The sequence below is a fragment of the Podarcis erhardii genome (assembly GCF_964252035.2).
Source record: "Podarcis erhardii genome assembly, chromosome: 13".
Taxonomy (NCBI): Eukaryota; Metazoa; Chordata; class Lepidosauria; order Squamata; family Lacertidae; genus Podarcis; species Podarcis erhardii.
The window spans coordinates 46,600,939-46,616,721 of record NC_138502.1 but is presented as its reverse complement, the minus strand read 5'-3'; the positions used below and the strand labels follow the sequence as shown (position 1 = coordinate 46,616,721).

Here is a 15,783-nt window from a genome sequence, read left to right as displayed (position 1 = left end):
TCCCTTTAGTGAAATGAGGTATGAAATAATGAGCTGAATAGACACGTAACGCTGACTCTTGAGCAAAGCAAATGAATAAAGCATTCTGTTTTAGCACGTTGAACTCTTTAATTCTGGAAAGAACAACTGACAGCAAAAATTAATCAAAGCTCTGTATTGAGGCCAATACAAAACATTTCCTAAAATAAAATACAGTAGAACTTCGGAAGCCGAACGCCTGTAAACTCGAACATTTCGGCTCCTGCGCAACTGAAAACTGGAAGTGATTTTTCTAGTTTTCGAATGATTTTTGGAAGCATGCAAGTCTGGCGCAGCTTCCAACTGGCTGCAGCCAATCGGAAGCCGCGCCTTGGAAGTCGATTCCATTTGACTTCCAAGGTACGACTGTATTTTGTAACTGGAAAGCTCAGAGACCACTTATAGAGCATGTGTAAGCCAAGCAAGACCACGGATACATCTAGTCACTACACCTCCCACAGTTCTGCTCTCCTGGCGTTCATCATAGCTCGTGATTATCACCCAACCCAGTTAACCCTTCCTTAACCCACGGAAATCTGGATTCTTGTGCATGCTGCTACTAATTTAATACTGCTGTTTCTATTTTGGTGTTCTTTCCCTATTTTTGTCTTTATTGTTATTCCACTGATGTGGTTGTTAGCTGCACTGAGAATTGTTTTTAGGAATGGAAAGATGAAACAAAACATTATTTTTAATAATAATAGTAATAATAATTTTGAGGCTTATTTATAAAAGAAACTTGAGATGGTCAACAGATTAAATAATTTTATTATATGTTTAAGCTAACTTACTACAAAGAACACATATAACGTTTGTAATTTTTTGGAACAACAAATTCAATGATAATATCCAATCTTAAGCTGCTTTCAACCCACTTTATGTTCTTTATTGGTTTATTTTGTTTATTAATAAAATAATAAATAATAAAATAAAATTATGTCAATAATTATTAACTGTATAATGAATAATATAATCCAAACCAGACCCAATACAATAAAACGCAGCAAACAAATCCAACAATCATTAAAATAAACACAACTTAAGCAAGTAAAAAAGTTAATCAGTCAAACCTCTACATGCAAGGTGTGTGCTCTGCCTTTTGAGCTATATGGCCCTGATGTTAACCACATGTTCACCAACAAAATCATTTTATTTTGCCCTACAGTAAATATATGAAGATTCACCTCAATAACTTTAAAACAGCTCTTAAAATAGAAAGTTGATTCCACAACCACACTCGACTTTTTCAAAAATATGCACAATTTTTTTTTTCTCACCAACAGCTCCAACTTACCTGTATATGGTGTGGACGGAACAGAAATTGCCTATTTAAATTGGATTTTTCTATTAAGTCAGGATCTGTAATTGTAACCTATAGTAGGTTGGACAAATAGGTGGAATTAAAAGTTATGGTTAATATAAATCTTTGATTGTTTCTAGTTTGAATCAGTCCTGAAAGCCCTCAAGTTGGTTACCCCCCCCCCACCAATGATTATTAGGAGAGAATTTCCCCTCTACCCTAAAAAATGCATGTCATCTTATATTGAGTAGTCATTCCTGTCCAGAAACATATTCAAAATCATAGCGCTTTCCAATTAACAGGACATGAATTCAGGCTTACTTTTACAAATAATAAATTATCACCTAAAAATGCCACCTAGCGATTGACCAACTAACCTACAGATGTATCAAAATTGCTGTGGTAGTTCAGCACTACCTAGAATTCTGATAAACACATATTCCTATATATTGTGATTTCTGGAAGTTCAAAACCAGAAACTAAAACATGGAAATGTGAGGTTATGGAACCCAAATGTGTAGTTGTAACAAAGCATCCTCCATTATTACATGGAGAAATTGGCAGGACAGAGATTCCCCTCCAAGTTCTATCACACCCAAGGCATAATAGATCTGATCTTACGAAGATCCTAAAATAATTTTTAAACAACTTGCAAACAGAGTAAAAAGGACTGAAATTAGTATGGAAAACCAAACCTACCATGCCCCTTTCTTGTCCAGTGCCAACACCAAGAAGTGCAAAATTTTTCAACATTTCACAGCCTATCGCACCACAACCAACCTGCAAAGTAATATATGTATAAATTTCCAATCCTTACACAGATTATAAATTTCAATCCTTCAGAGAGCTAAACTTTTAGTTGAACTTCTTGTTTGCTAAAACTAGAATACACAAAATTCTGGGGCGGGGGGGGGGGAAATCCCTAAATTGTTATGCCAAGGACATATTGACATGCTATCATACCTATTGGCTGGAAATTTAGATAGCCTTTCAATTGTGAAATGAAAGATTGAAGATGCCATAAAGAGAAGATTATACCTAACTAAAGTATCTGAAGTTAAATACTGGACTGAAACGAATCAAAAGATGCAGAATTCCAGCTCCTACTATAAAAGGCATCACTATGAGCCATCTGGGTATTTTGCATGTTTTAACCCACCACTATATGTTCTAAACTTCCAGGAAAAGGTAGTTTCAAAGTTCCAACTAATTCACAGAACAGTAATTTCTAAAATAGGGACGCGGGTGGCGCTGTGGGTTAAACCACAGAGCCTAGGACTTGCTGATCAGAAGGTCGTGGTTCGAATCCCTGCGACGGGGTGAGCTCCCGTTGCTCGGTCCCTGCTCCTGCCAACCTAGCAGTGCGAAAGCACATCAAAGTGCAAGTAGATAAATAGGTACCACTCCGGTGGGAAGGTAAATGGCTTTTCCGTGCGCTGCTCTGGTTTGCGAGAAGCGGCTTAGTCATGCTGGCCACATGACCTGGAAGCTGTATACCGGCTCCCTCAGCCAATAAAGCGAGATGAGCACCGCAACCCCAGAGTCGGCCACAACTGGACCTAATGGTCAGGGGTCCCTTTACCTTTACTTTCTAAAATACTTGTCCACTGGGTTTCCTTACTGCAATATATTACAGATCACTATCCAACAAAGGCAATAGGGTCAGTGCTGTTAACCAGGCTGGTGGTTCAAGCCCACCCAGGGACAGCTGAGGGCAGGATTCCTGCATTGCACAGAGCTGGACTAGATGACCCTTGGGGTCCCTCTTCCAACTCTACAATTCTGTGACATAATGTCAGACTTATCCTACAAGCCATGCTTACCAAGAAAACATTCAGACGGTGCAGCTTCTGACACAAGGAGTCTCCAATGCAGGCTCTCAAGGCGTCGTACCTGTCCCCTCTGTTGCAGACAGATGTGGGAAAGAAGTGAAGATAACACAGACAGATTCTATCAAACATATTTGCTGCACTGTGAGAAATATGAGCAAGCCAGGACTGAACTGATATTACCCTTGCTGGTACCTTTCCCGGGAAAATCAGAGGCTTACTATGTCAGGTTCCTATTGGAAGACCGGACAAACGCTAGAACATTAGCAGTGGTGAAGCTTTTATCGGTAGTTGCAAGAACCAGTGATCCCTATCTTTAAATCTGAACAAAATGCTTGTTTAACCTGGAGGTAGGCTGTCTGAATTGTGCATTGCTTTGTAACGATTTGTTGGGTCTCTGGGCGATAATAAAGATTGTATTGTATTATATATCAAGCTGGCTTTAAATAAAATCTAATTAATTAACATTGATAGAAAGAGACAAAAATGTTTCGGAATTGCTTCACTTGTGTATGGCAGTGCAAGGGAACAAAGATGCTCATATTTCCCTAGCATACTCTCCTCCTTCCAATATCACAAAATAAGCATTTCTAAAAAGCATTAAACAACAACAACAATAAATAATAATAATACAATTTATATACCACTATATACCACCCTTTATCAAAAGATCTCAGGGTAGTGTACAACATTAGAAACATCAATGATAAAACATAATAAAACCATACTAAAAAGCATACTGACAGACAGCCTAATAAGAAAAGAATAGTAACAGTACCTCTCCCTCACACATTGACAGGCTGGAGATTATTTAATAGCCATAGGCCTGGGTAAAGGTAAAGAAGAATGTCTTTCCCTGGTGCCTGAAGACATGTAATGATGGTGCCAGGCGAGCCTCTCTGGGGAGAGCATTCCACAATTGGGGAGCCACCACAGATAAGGCCCGTTCTCTTGTTGCCACCCTCCAAACCTCTCTGGAAGGGGGGAACATGGAGAAGGGCCTCAGATGCCAAGCATAGGGTCTGGGTCAGTTTGCATGGGGAGAGACTGTCCTTAAGGTATTGAGGTCCAGAGCTGTGCACATACACAGCTGTCAGTTGAAGGCAACACTTTGAGCATCTGATGAAGCTGGCTCTAGTCCATGAAAACCAGTGCCACAGTAAGTTTTCTCAGTATTTCAAGTGCCATATTCTCATTGTTTTGTGTTTTGTTTTGCTCTAAACCGTAGGTAGGCAAACTAAGGCCCGGGGGCCAGATCTGGCCCAATCACCTTCTAAATCCAGCCCGCAGACAGTCTGGGAACCAGAATGTTTTTATATGAGTAAAATGTGTCCTTTTATTTAAAATGCATCTCTGGGTTATTTGTGGGGCCTGCCTGGTGTTTTTACAGGAGTAGAATATGTGCTTTTATTTAAAATGCATCTCTGGGTTATTTGCAGGGCACTGGAATTCATTCATATATTTTTCTTCAAAATATAGTCCGGCCGCCCACAAGGGTCTGAGGGACAGTGGACCGGCCCCCTGCTGAAAAAGTTTGCTGACCCCTGCAGTCCAGACATACAAACATAGCCAGGAAGAGCCAAAGCTCAGCTGCACAGCACATGATTTGCATGAATAAGGCCCCACATTCGATGCCTAGCATCTCCAGGTAGGTCAGGGAAGGACTCCTGCCCAAAACCCTGAAGGGACAGGGCCAGTCAATGCAGAATGTACTGAGCTACATAGATCAATCGTCTGCCTTGATATAACCCTAACCCTAACCCTAACCCTAACCCTAGGCTCCTCTGGAATCAGATAACCTCATCTTCTCTGAGCAGGGATCCTTCTTCAATGGGTTAGGACAGAGATGAGGAACCTTTTCATTCAGAGCATCACATTCCCTCCTGGGTGGGCAGGGCAAGAGGCATAAGCAGGCTGGGCAACAGATGTACTCTTCCCTTGCCATCCCGTAAAGCCAAAGGCATTACCATAATTCAAAGACACATTCCAGCCAGGCAAAAAGCATTCAGAGAGGGCAGGGGAGAAGATCCTTGAGAGATATGACTTGGGGAGAGTATTGAAGGCTGCACAGAGGGCCCTAGCTCTGAGGTTCCCAACCACTGGGTGAAAAAAGTACACACGCGTACATGTTTTATATAAGTTCTTTTAAACATGCATGCCTTCAGACACAACAGCATTCATGTGGTTATCTTGGGATTGGGACCAGGAGGATCCAAATGCCCTGGATGACCTTGAGCATGTCTATCCAACTAAACAGGTTTGTAATGAAGGTAAAATTGGGGGGGGAGGGGAGATAATTTAAGCTACTCTGAGCTGCTTGGAAGAGAAGTGGAACATAAATGTTGAAGAAGTAAACAAAGTAATTGATTAAGGAACAGAGAGCGCATGAGCAGCTTGACTGCCATTTTTTTTTACCTTGGAAGGAATTCTTCATGGCTCACTTTTTCTAGAAATGTGACTAATTCAAATGCATCAGTATACAGCTGGAGAAGGAGGGGGGAAAACAAGATTCAGCATGTCTTAAAACGGTTAAACTACACTAAAAATAATACTATCTATTTTATTACAGCATACAACGGGGGGGGGGCAGAATCTGAACAAGATATTAGACTGGTGTGATAGAATTCTAGACTGCACGACTTCAGACTGCTGGTGGTGTATTGCATTAATCACAGCTCCCCCAACCTAAGAAGTTCCCTTCATGTGCCACACTAACACAACAGGAAAATGGTTGCTTGATCTTTCTCCACAATGTTTAGTATAAGCAGGGAGCAGTTTGGTTTTTTAAAGAAGGGAAAGCCTACAGAAATGAATGTCATACTTAAAAAGAGTCTGAAATGATATACTGCAATGCTTTCTTACCTCCCTCTACCAACTCTTTTATCTTCCGCACATAAATCGTTTCTTGCTCACTTTAAAACAAAACTGATATGTGTGCAACAAGCAATATATATCTAGGGGATGATTTGCCAGCAGGCTCATAATTTACTATTTCTCAGTTTAATATTGTTTTATTAGTAGCCTTTGATACTGTGAATTTAAACACCCAGAAAATACCCTTAATACAGTGGACGGTCAGGTTGCAAATGTGAGGGCTGCACATGTAGTGTTTGCAACCCGCATCTGTGCATGCACAGGTTGCGATTTGGTGCTTCTGCGCATGTGCAAAGCACGATTTAGCGCTTCTGCGCATGCGCGATCGCTGAAACCTGGAAGTAACTCGTTCTGGTATCTCCGGGTTTTGGCAGTCCGCAACTCAAAAAAACGCAACCTGAAGTGGCTGTAACCCGAAGTATGACTGTACTCTCATCTGTAGTAATTCCTTATAGTAATGCATCCTATCTTATAGTGGGAACACTCCAATAAGGCAACACAGCAGGAATGATTGGTGAGAAGGGCTGCTGCCGTGAACCGGTTCGGGGGCAGCTCTCATGGGCCAGTTAAATGACCCACGTGGGCCACTTGTGGTCCTTAGGTTGCAGACTCCTGCTCTAGACCATGGTGGAGTATCATGAATGAACACTGTACTCAGGTGTCAACTCCCCCCCCCCCCCGGGCTTAATTCATTACTTCCTGGCAAACTATACAAACAATCCTGAAGTCTCACTCAAACCGAAAGGTTGCCAGTTTGGACATAATAGTAAACTATGGCTTGCTTAAATCTGAAATACAGAATTAAGACCAGGATGCAAGAAAGGGAGAGTAACACTCATGCACAAGTGTCATTTGCTATTCTCCACCATCTTTGATGGTTCATCTGAACACAAGCAATATTATGCTCACAGAATGCTCTCGTCCCTAAATTTATGTAACCTAATCCAAAACAAAGGAAACTGACCCATTGTTGCAGGGGAGAAAATTTTCCTGTCACTGCTTTCAAGACTTCTTGACTGGCAACACCACCGAGTGCTGCTGTAAGAGGTGCCAAAGATCCCTGAGCCATCCTTGATAGCCATTTCACCATGTCTTCATTAACTTGAGGCTACAATTTAAAAACAAAACAAGAACAATGTTTGTATACAAATAGCGTTGAATTCTTTAAAATTAGTGGGTTGCTGACTTGGTAAATTGGTGCACAGTAAACATGGGAAGTAAAGCACATTAGAGGTAAGAGCTGTTTCTCAATTAAAATTCACTTCTCAGCTTCTGTCCCTTTCATCATGGCAATCACAAACTGGTAACTGAGCTTCTCACTGCACAAGGTAGCCATGGCAGCCCTAGAAAACAAAAATTATCCTCCAACATGGCTTGTTAGCCTGGAATACATTTTTGCATGAAAAATGTTGGAACAAGAGCTCCTTGAAAGCAAGAAACAGCTTACAGGAAAACATCAGTGAAGCTACATTTTTGTTTACATAACCCTCACTGGATTAAAAACTTTCTATTCTTTCAAACTGTTGCTCAAAATTTGTCTTCAAAAGCTTGGGCAATTTCAACTTAGGTAAAGGGACCTCTGACCATTAGGTCCAGTCACGGATGACTCTGGGGTTGCGGCGCTCATCTCGCTTTATTGGCTGAGGGAGCCGGTGTACAGCTTCCAGGTCATGCGGCCAGAATGACTAAGCCGCTTCTGGTGAACCTGCACTTTGAAGTGCTTTCGAACTGCTAGGTTGGCAGGAGCAGGGACCGGGCAACGGGAGCTCACCCCGTCGCAGGGATTTGAACTGCCGACCTTCTATCAGCAAGCCCTAGACTCTGTAGTTTAACCCACAGCGCCACCAGTGTCCCTTACTACTTCAACTTACTACTGATGTAAAAACAGCACTTACAGAAAAGTAGTAGAAAAGGGAAGTCATATGGTATTTGCATACATGCTGTATTTGGTATCAAGCTGTAAGTGAGACGGGGGAGGGGAGGGGGTTAAATATGCTCTCTGTTCCTCCTTTTGAAAATGCAAATAAAAAAAGAATTGACTAAACCTTTATGTAGACTATACATTAAAATCATAGTGTCACATAGTGACGATAACAACACAATCCCAACGATTGTGCCCATTTTTAAATGAGAAGCCACATAACCTCACAGCGCTGTTCTGAGGATAAAATACGGAGAATAGTTGCTCATTCATTCATAATATGTATGTGTGTGTTAGTAGTAAGATGAGTGTGTAAGAGATTAAGAGTTTGAGTCATGCATAAGTTTCATTGGTCAATATTAACATTTCCTATATAGTGTGTGTGGGGGGGGGGAGATAAAAATAAAAAAGTAAAAAGACAGATTTAGATGGCATGTCCCTCTTTTGAAATACAAATTCTCAACAGAATGCTCACTAAGTTAGCTAAGCTGAAGCAACCATGGAAACCTGTGTAATACTTTTGGGGGAGCTGAGCAATGGTCTTAATTACATTTCTGCAGTTTCCATGCATGTCAGCTTTTGACTGATGCAAAAGAAGGTACTGTAATGCATCACAAAGATGCTAATGTGATAAAGATATAAATGTAAAACATACAAGAGAGCCAGTAGAGACCAACTACAGCAGAAAACTGAGGATGATGAGGGATCTCTCAGTTCAGCAAAGCTCAGTTCAACATTTAAATGCACCATGCTATATAATTACATGCATTACTACAATCACAGGTGAGTATGCTAGGTAGCACAAAATTACTCACTTTGCCTTCCAAAGTTTTACTTATGGACACTGCCATCTTCAGCATCTCCTCAGCATCCTGAAGGCACCTGAAACCCAAACAAAAAGCATAGTGTCTCTGCTCCACGCAGCACCTCTTATATCTGCTACCAGAGCTGGGAGAATGTCCTGGCCTATGTGAGAATGGCATTTAGTTGCTTCAACAGCCAGGAGATTCAGCTGCATTTGTTGAAACATTGGAAAACAAATGGAGGGGGGACTTGCATACATTTTCCCCTTGCTCTAGTGACTGTTGTATCACTGTCTATTTTATTGTGTTTTAAATATATTGCAAGGTGCCTTGAGAACTTCAGTTAGTAGGCGGGGTATAAATTCTCCTAAATAAATACATAAAATAGAAGAACTCACAAGGTGGTTTTAGCCAAGCCCCCTCTCCACTTTAATATCTCTTTAATCCCACCCCCAAACACATACCATATTGTGGGCAATAGTTCCAATTCATAGCCGTGAAGCAGTGGAGAGTCTTAAATGTTATATGAATACATCATAGTCTATCCTCAACCAGACAACAGTTGAAGTTTCTTGTACAACCGACATAACAAATTGATTCTCTGCCCATGACTCTCGCAAGTAGCAGGGATGAGAAAATCATGGTCACAATTCTGCACACATTTAGGAGGATTAAATCCCACAGAAGCCCAAGTGATTTGTAAAGAGCTGAACTGTGCAAGGGATTGCAACTCAGTTAATTAAATAACCTGATGAGTTACAGTTTAAACTTCTATCTCTCCACCTCTAACTATATTAACAGTGTACCCAACAACCCAAACTTTGCGCAGCTGTGGTACAGATACGTTACCCAATTGTCGGCATACGAGCAAAACTCTCTTGAAACTGATTCAACGCAAGCATGGCAATGTGAATTTGCAGAGGGGCCTGAAAGGAGGAGAAAATAGTGGATGATCAGTAATATGCAGAGCAATCACATAAGTCTGTATACTCCAAGGCAAAACTTTCCAAACTGTGTCATGACACAATAGTGTGTCGGCTGCAGTGTGTAGGTGTGTCGCATTAATGCTCCCCATGCTCCTCCCAGGGATAGAAAGGGGTTAGTTTAACTTCCACTTTGCTAGTAAAACTCACGAAATGATGCATGTCTAAAAAGCATGTTACCAGCATGAAAAGTTTGGAAAGTTCTGCTCTAAGGACTAGCTAGCTACATTAGCTTGTTACAGCAAGAACAAGAGCCACTAAGGCCTTAAGGGAAAAACAAATGCAGTGTACAATATTTAAAAATCAAAGTGTCATATTAAAAACAAAACAAAGCAAAACCAACCTCAGGCTTGCTGAAATCTGCAACAAGGCATGTTGGGTTAATCAACTGCTTTTCCAGCTGTTGCTAAAAGTTAAAAAAGAATCAATTTGCACACACTTTAGAACAGAAGAAAGCAAAGTACATGCAAGCATTTTTAAAATTTCCCAAACCTTCCCAGGATTAGCTGGCAAACTTTAGCAGGGTGTAACTGTAGATACAATTCAAAAAATAAACCAGAAATGGGAGTCATCATAGCTCGCTAGGAACAAATTAAATGGGAAAGACTGTTGGGGAGAAGAAAACATACCTCTGCACCACAGATACAAATCTCACTAGGAGCAAAGGATGGGTTTAGCCGCCATCACAATGAATGCACCCTTTTACTCTCTGCTATGTAAGTGAATAGGTGCTGTGGTACAGGAAAATGTAAAGCACAAAACTTGTAGAAAACATTGCAGTGGGGGGAAAAGGAGTTTGGAACACATCCTGTTCCAAGTTACAAGGCTTAAATGTGCAACTTAAAAATGTGTGATCTGATGTACAGACCCTTTGCAACACAAGTGAGAAGACCACGAACTGTACCTAACCTTGTGTTGTGCCCTACAGGTACAGTGGTACCTTGCAAGACGAATGCCTCAAAAGACGAAAAACTCGCAAAACGAAAGAGTTTTTCGTTTTTTGAGTTGCTTCGCAAGACGGATTGCCCTATGGGCTTGCTTCGCAAGACGGAAACGTCTTGCAAGTTTGTTTCCTTTGTCTTGCAAGTTTGTTTCCTTTTTCTTAAAACCGTGCACTCACTTCGAGAAGCAACTCATAGCACACGGTGTGGTAGCCTTTTTTGAGGTTTTTGAAGACTTTGGTGATTTTTGAAGCTTTTCCAAAGTCCGTGCTTCGCAAGACGAAAAAATCGCGAGACGAAAAAACTCGCGGAACGAATTAATTTCGTCTTGCGAGGCACCACTGTACTCTGAGGCAAAGGCTAAGCAAAAGATGTGTAGAGACTACTTCCTTGAATCAAGGGGCTTCAAACACCTCCAAAGCTCAAGACAAAATCAGAATCAAGGGAGAAGAACGGTCTCTGTAGTTATACCTCCAATGTACTGCAAACCCCTTTGAAGTACAGCACAACCACCAGAAGAAACGAGAGATGTTCACCATAGCAAGAAGGTGGGGGTGGTAAGTGAATTTATGTATCCCTGATTTTACGTTCTGACATTTTAACGTAACCTTGCCCTTTTGAGATCAAGTTATACAGGTGCCTCATATGGAGAAGGGCTAAATCATATTTTTATTCAAAAAGTCAGATCTCTGGCCTGAGCACCAAGCTTCAACGATTTCTAGAGGTGAAAATAGATGTGATCACTGCTGACTGTTGTCTTTATGCAGTATACTTACAAAATGGAATGTCTTCGGAGTCTTTATTTGGATAGCTATGCCGCCATGTAAGTAAGGTTCCATATTCACCGTATTCCCAATGCTAAAAGAATAAGGTGATACCACTGTAAGAGAGGAGAAAGTGTAAATCACTGTTAAGAAGGTAGTTAAATGAAGCAGAACTACAGAAAGAGCAGAAAAACACTTTTGATTTTATACAGGATCTGCAAACCTCATTGACTTTCAAAGAGTTAGCACTAAACATGTACAATTCTCTTAGGCGGTGGACTCTCCTTCATTGGAAGCTTTTAAGGAGAGGTTGGATAGCCATCTGTCATGGATGCTTTAATTGAGATTTCTGCATTAGAGGGGGTTGGGCTAGATGACCCTCAGGGTCCCTTCCAAATCTACACTTCTATGATTATGTACAGTGGTACCTTGGGTTACATATGCTTCAGGTTACATACGCTTCAGGTTACAGACTCTGCTAACCCAGAAATAATAGTGATTCAGGTTAAGAACTTTGCTTCAGGATGAGAACAGAAATCGTGCTCCAGCGGTACGGCGGCAGCAGGAGGCCCCATTAGCTAAAGTGGTGCTTCAGGTTATTTACATTTTCAGGTTATGAACGTACCTCCGAAATGAATTACCGTATTTTTCGCCGTATTGGACGCACCGGCCCATAGGACGCACCTAGTTTTCGGGGGGGGGGGGGACAAGAAAAAAAAAATTGATTTCCCCCCCGCAGTTCTGGGAGCAGCAGACAGGCTGCACGCAGCCTGTGCGCTACTCCAAGACCTTCTCCCTGCTTTTGCGGGAGGTGGCGGAATTCCCCCACCTCCCGCAAAAGCCCACAGGAGCCGTGTGCAACTCCTACGGGCTTTTCGACCAGGAGGGAGAAGGGACTGAAACGGTCAGTCAGTCCCTTCTCCCTCCTCGGGGAGAAGCCCCCAAGAGCGGCGCGCTCTTCAAAGGGTGCGCGGCTCCTGCGGGCTTTTCAACGAGGTGGGGGAATTCCCCCACCTTCTAGAAAAGTCAGTAGAAGCCGCGGAGCCCCTTTAAAGAGCGCACGGCTTTTGCCTGCTTTTGCGGGAGGTGGGGGAATTCCTCCATCTCCCGCAAAAGCCCACAGGAGGGTTGGAGGCTGGCCACGGTGCTTTCCCCACCGCCAGCCTCCAACCCAGGTCGGAGAGTAGCGGGAAGGCGCTCTGGGGCTGGCGATGGAGGGGGCACTGCTTTCCCCCACCACCAGCCTCGAAGTGCAGATTCTCCTGGCTTCAATGGAAGCAACGCGAAGCCTCCGGAGCGGAGGCTACGGAGGCTTCGCGTTGCTATCGCTGAAGCCAAGGAGCCTGCATTCTCCCCATAAGACGCACACACATTTCCCCTTCATTTTTGGAGGGGGAAAAGTGCGTCTCATAGGGCGAAAAATACGGTAAGTACTTAACCCGAGGTACCACTGTATTTAACTCCTGTTAGTCATGGGGAGAAGCTTAAGCAAGTTGCTGAAGTTCTGCCCTCTATTTAAAAGCCCAAGTTCAAGATTTGACGCAGGCATTTCTACAGAGAGTTTCAAGCCATGTCTATGGAACTATGGAGCAATTCTGAACAACAATGTTGTGAACTGGCAGCAACAGAGTTAAGGCAGCGCACACAGCAGAACAACATGAAAGGAAAATGCATTTCTATCAGTTTGGAAAACAGTGGCTTCGCACATGCAGGAAAGCTATACAAAACATGGCTTACCAGTTATTTGATGCGTGGATCCATTTAAACACTGCATTCCATTAACTTCCCGGAAAGTTACAAACTGTCCCGTTTCAAGCTTATGAGGATTATTATCAAGACAAGTGACAATACCAGGATTGGACTGAAATTGTAACACACCAAAAATTAGTAGGGGGAAGAAATGATTGCTAGACATTGCCACACAAACATTCTCTTGGCTCATACAAATACACAGATTGAAAATCATTGCAACTGCAGCATAGATACTGCCAAAAATTCAGTTGTGTGGCAGAATCTAAACTGGCAATAGCATTGTTTTTCATTTTCAAAAAGTTTCACTCTTTTAAGTTATATATTTAAAAGGACAAATATTCTCCTTTCTTCAATCCATAAAGATGCAACAACCTCAGACACCCAAACCTGAAACAGTTCTTTATTATACAAAAAACTAAAGGTGGTGAGAACATCTATGACCAGATGCTCACTACCTGTATTTCGAAATAAATGACCAGAAGCCAACGGTGTACTGTTATTTTTCAAATACAATAGACAGTACCTATTTAAATGCCTGTATAGTTTCTGAGCTGAACCCACCCAAAAAGTATATTCTTAGCAGAGTAGATGAAGCCCTGGGTTTGAGTCATAGCATACATAGTTCTGGGGTATCAAGAAAGGGAGTCACAGAACTGGCAGGGCTGGTCACTTCTGGCACCAAGAAAAGAGTATGTGTTTTCTCTGTTGCTAATAGGTAAAGGTAAAGGGACCCCTGACCATTAGGTCCAGTCGTGGCCGACTCTGGGGTTGCGGCGCTCATCTCGCTTTATTGGCCAAGGAAGCCGGCGTACAGCTTCCAGGTCATGTGGCCAGCATGACTAAGCCGCTTCTGGCGAACCAGAGCAGCACACGGAAACGCCGTTTACCTTCCCGCTGGAGCGGTACCTATTTATTTACTTGCACTTTGACGTGCTTTCGAACTGCTAGGTTGGCAGGAGCAGGGACCGAGCAACGGGAGCTCACCCCATCGCGGGGATTCGAACCGCCGACCTTCTGATCAGCAAGTCCTAGGCTCTGTGGTTTAATCCACAGCGCCACCTGCGTCCCTTCTGTTGCTGATACAACAAAATAAAATCACAGTAATGATTTGCCTCATATACCCTTTTCGCTTGCCCAATTCATACACTTGGGAAAAGCGGTAATTGTGCCTATGCTGCTAGAGTAGCATGTGCTAGTTGCAAGTTCTGTAACACATAATTCTTAATTCACAATTCATGAATTATTGCAGCTACACTTGGTTAGCTCCTATAGTTATGTTATACGTAAGTTAGTGGCACACTGATGGCATACTTTTTTAAGTTTAAAAACTTTGGGGCTAATTAGACGCCACCACACTAGCTTCCTCAGAATACACTGGACTCTCAAACTGGACTGATATAGTAAACCTTGCTATTGTCCTCACCTGAGATATGTTCGAAATGAAGATTTCTTTTGGCTCTTCACCTGTGGTGTCCAGGACTTCAAATTCATCACCAAAGTCACAAAACAGACGTGCCCATATCCCATATACATCTGCACTTATAAACTATACAAAAGGCAAATGAGTTAAATAAATTTCACAATCTTGATTCAAAGCAAAGAGATAAAATGTAAGAGGATAACCCCAAATGATTCTTCCTTTCTAAACATTGGTTTGACTGCATTAAGTGTACAGTTTCCTGTGGGAAAACTCCACCTCATACAGGTACTAAAGTATATATTTGAGGACATAAAATCAGCATGTAATTATCTCTTCCCTGCATTTGTATGAGGTTTGAAAATTTTATCTGCTTCCTCTTCCAAGAGTCAAAAAATTACCAACCCTTTCTTTTATTGACTAAAATGCAGTTTTTTTACTAATCCTGACTGGATCAGTTTTTGATTACAAGGAGGAAAAAATGGACAATTCAAAAGTAAAGGTTGCCTTTGTCTGGAAAACTTCCAGTTGGTGTGAATTTACCATGGTATATAACTTTCTGCTTCTCCTTGCCTCTTTACCTCAGAATAACAGAGCTCTCTCTATTTTAACAAAAAGATTATATAAGTTTTAAAGAAGCCTGGTAGCCATTACATCTGCTATATAGAGTCAAATGAAGGATAACATACCTAAACAAGCTTGTCATTTCTAAATTATGTATTTTGCTATTTTATGTTTTCTTCCCTTTAATTTTAAATGCCAGATAAATCCCAATTTCCTTAAATAAATTAATTTTTAAGTGAATGATGTTCCTTGTGGGTTTATTCTCTACCAGCCCATTATTCTGCTCTGTCCAGCATATTACCTGGTGTGGTCCCCAAAAACCATGGGGTTTCTTTTTGTATAAGGATTTTAATACAGCATTCCAGCTGCTTGATAAAAGGTGGCTAGTTCATGTTGAATGAGATTATCCTTTAGGTACCAAGGTCCTCAGCCACTTAAAAAAGGTAAAGGGACCCCTGACCATTAGGTCCAGTCGTGACCAACTCTGGGGTTGCGGTGCTCATCTCGCTTTATTGGCCGAGGGAGCCGGCGTACAGCTTCCGGGTCATGTGGCCGGCATCACTAAGCCGCTTCTGGCGAACTAGAGCAGAACACGGAAACACCGTTTACCTTCCAGC

At 41.9% G+C, this 15,783-nt stretch overlaps 1 protein-coding gene across 1 annotated transcript in view; it reads right to left on the bottom strand.

The window, feature by feature from the left end:
• The window catches only part of UBA6 (ubiquitin like modifier activating enzyme 6), a 47,797-nt gene that overhangs the window by 20,225 nt on the left and 11,789 nt on the right, over positions 1 to 15,783 (bottom strand). The window contains exons 9-19 of the mRNA XM_081836262.1: positions 14,609 to 14,731; positions 13,171 to 13,294; positions 11,446 to 11,549; positions 10,072 to 10,134; positions 9,595 to 9,671; positions 8,758 to 8,824; positions 6,986 to 7,129; positions 5,563 to 5,630; positions 3,142 to 3,220; positions 2,018 to 2,098; positions 1,313 to 1,390 (exon numbers count right to left, since the gene is read on the bottom strand). Coding sequence (XP_081692388.1) covers positions 1,313 to 1,390; positions 2,018 to 2,098; positions 3,142 to 3,220; positions 5,563 to 5,630; positions 6,986 to 7,129; positions 8,758 to 8,824; positions 9,595 to 9,671; positions 10,072 to 10,134; positions 11,446 to 11,549; positions 13,171 to 13,294; positions 14,609 to 14,731 — 1,008 coding nt within the window. The remainder of the gene's footprint in view (positions 1 to 1,312; positions 1,391 to 2,017; positions 2,099 to 3,141; positions 3,221 to 5,562; positions 5,631 to 6,985; positions 7,130 to 8,757; positions 8,825 to 9,594; positions 9,672 to 10,071; positions 10,135 to 11,445; positions 11,550 to 13,170; positions 13,295 to 14,608; positions 14,732 to 15,783) is intronic.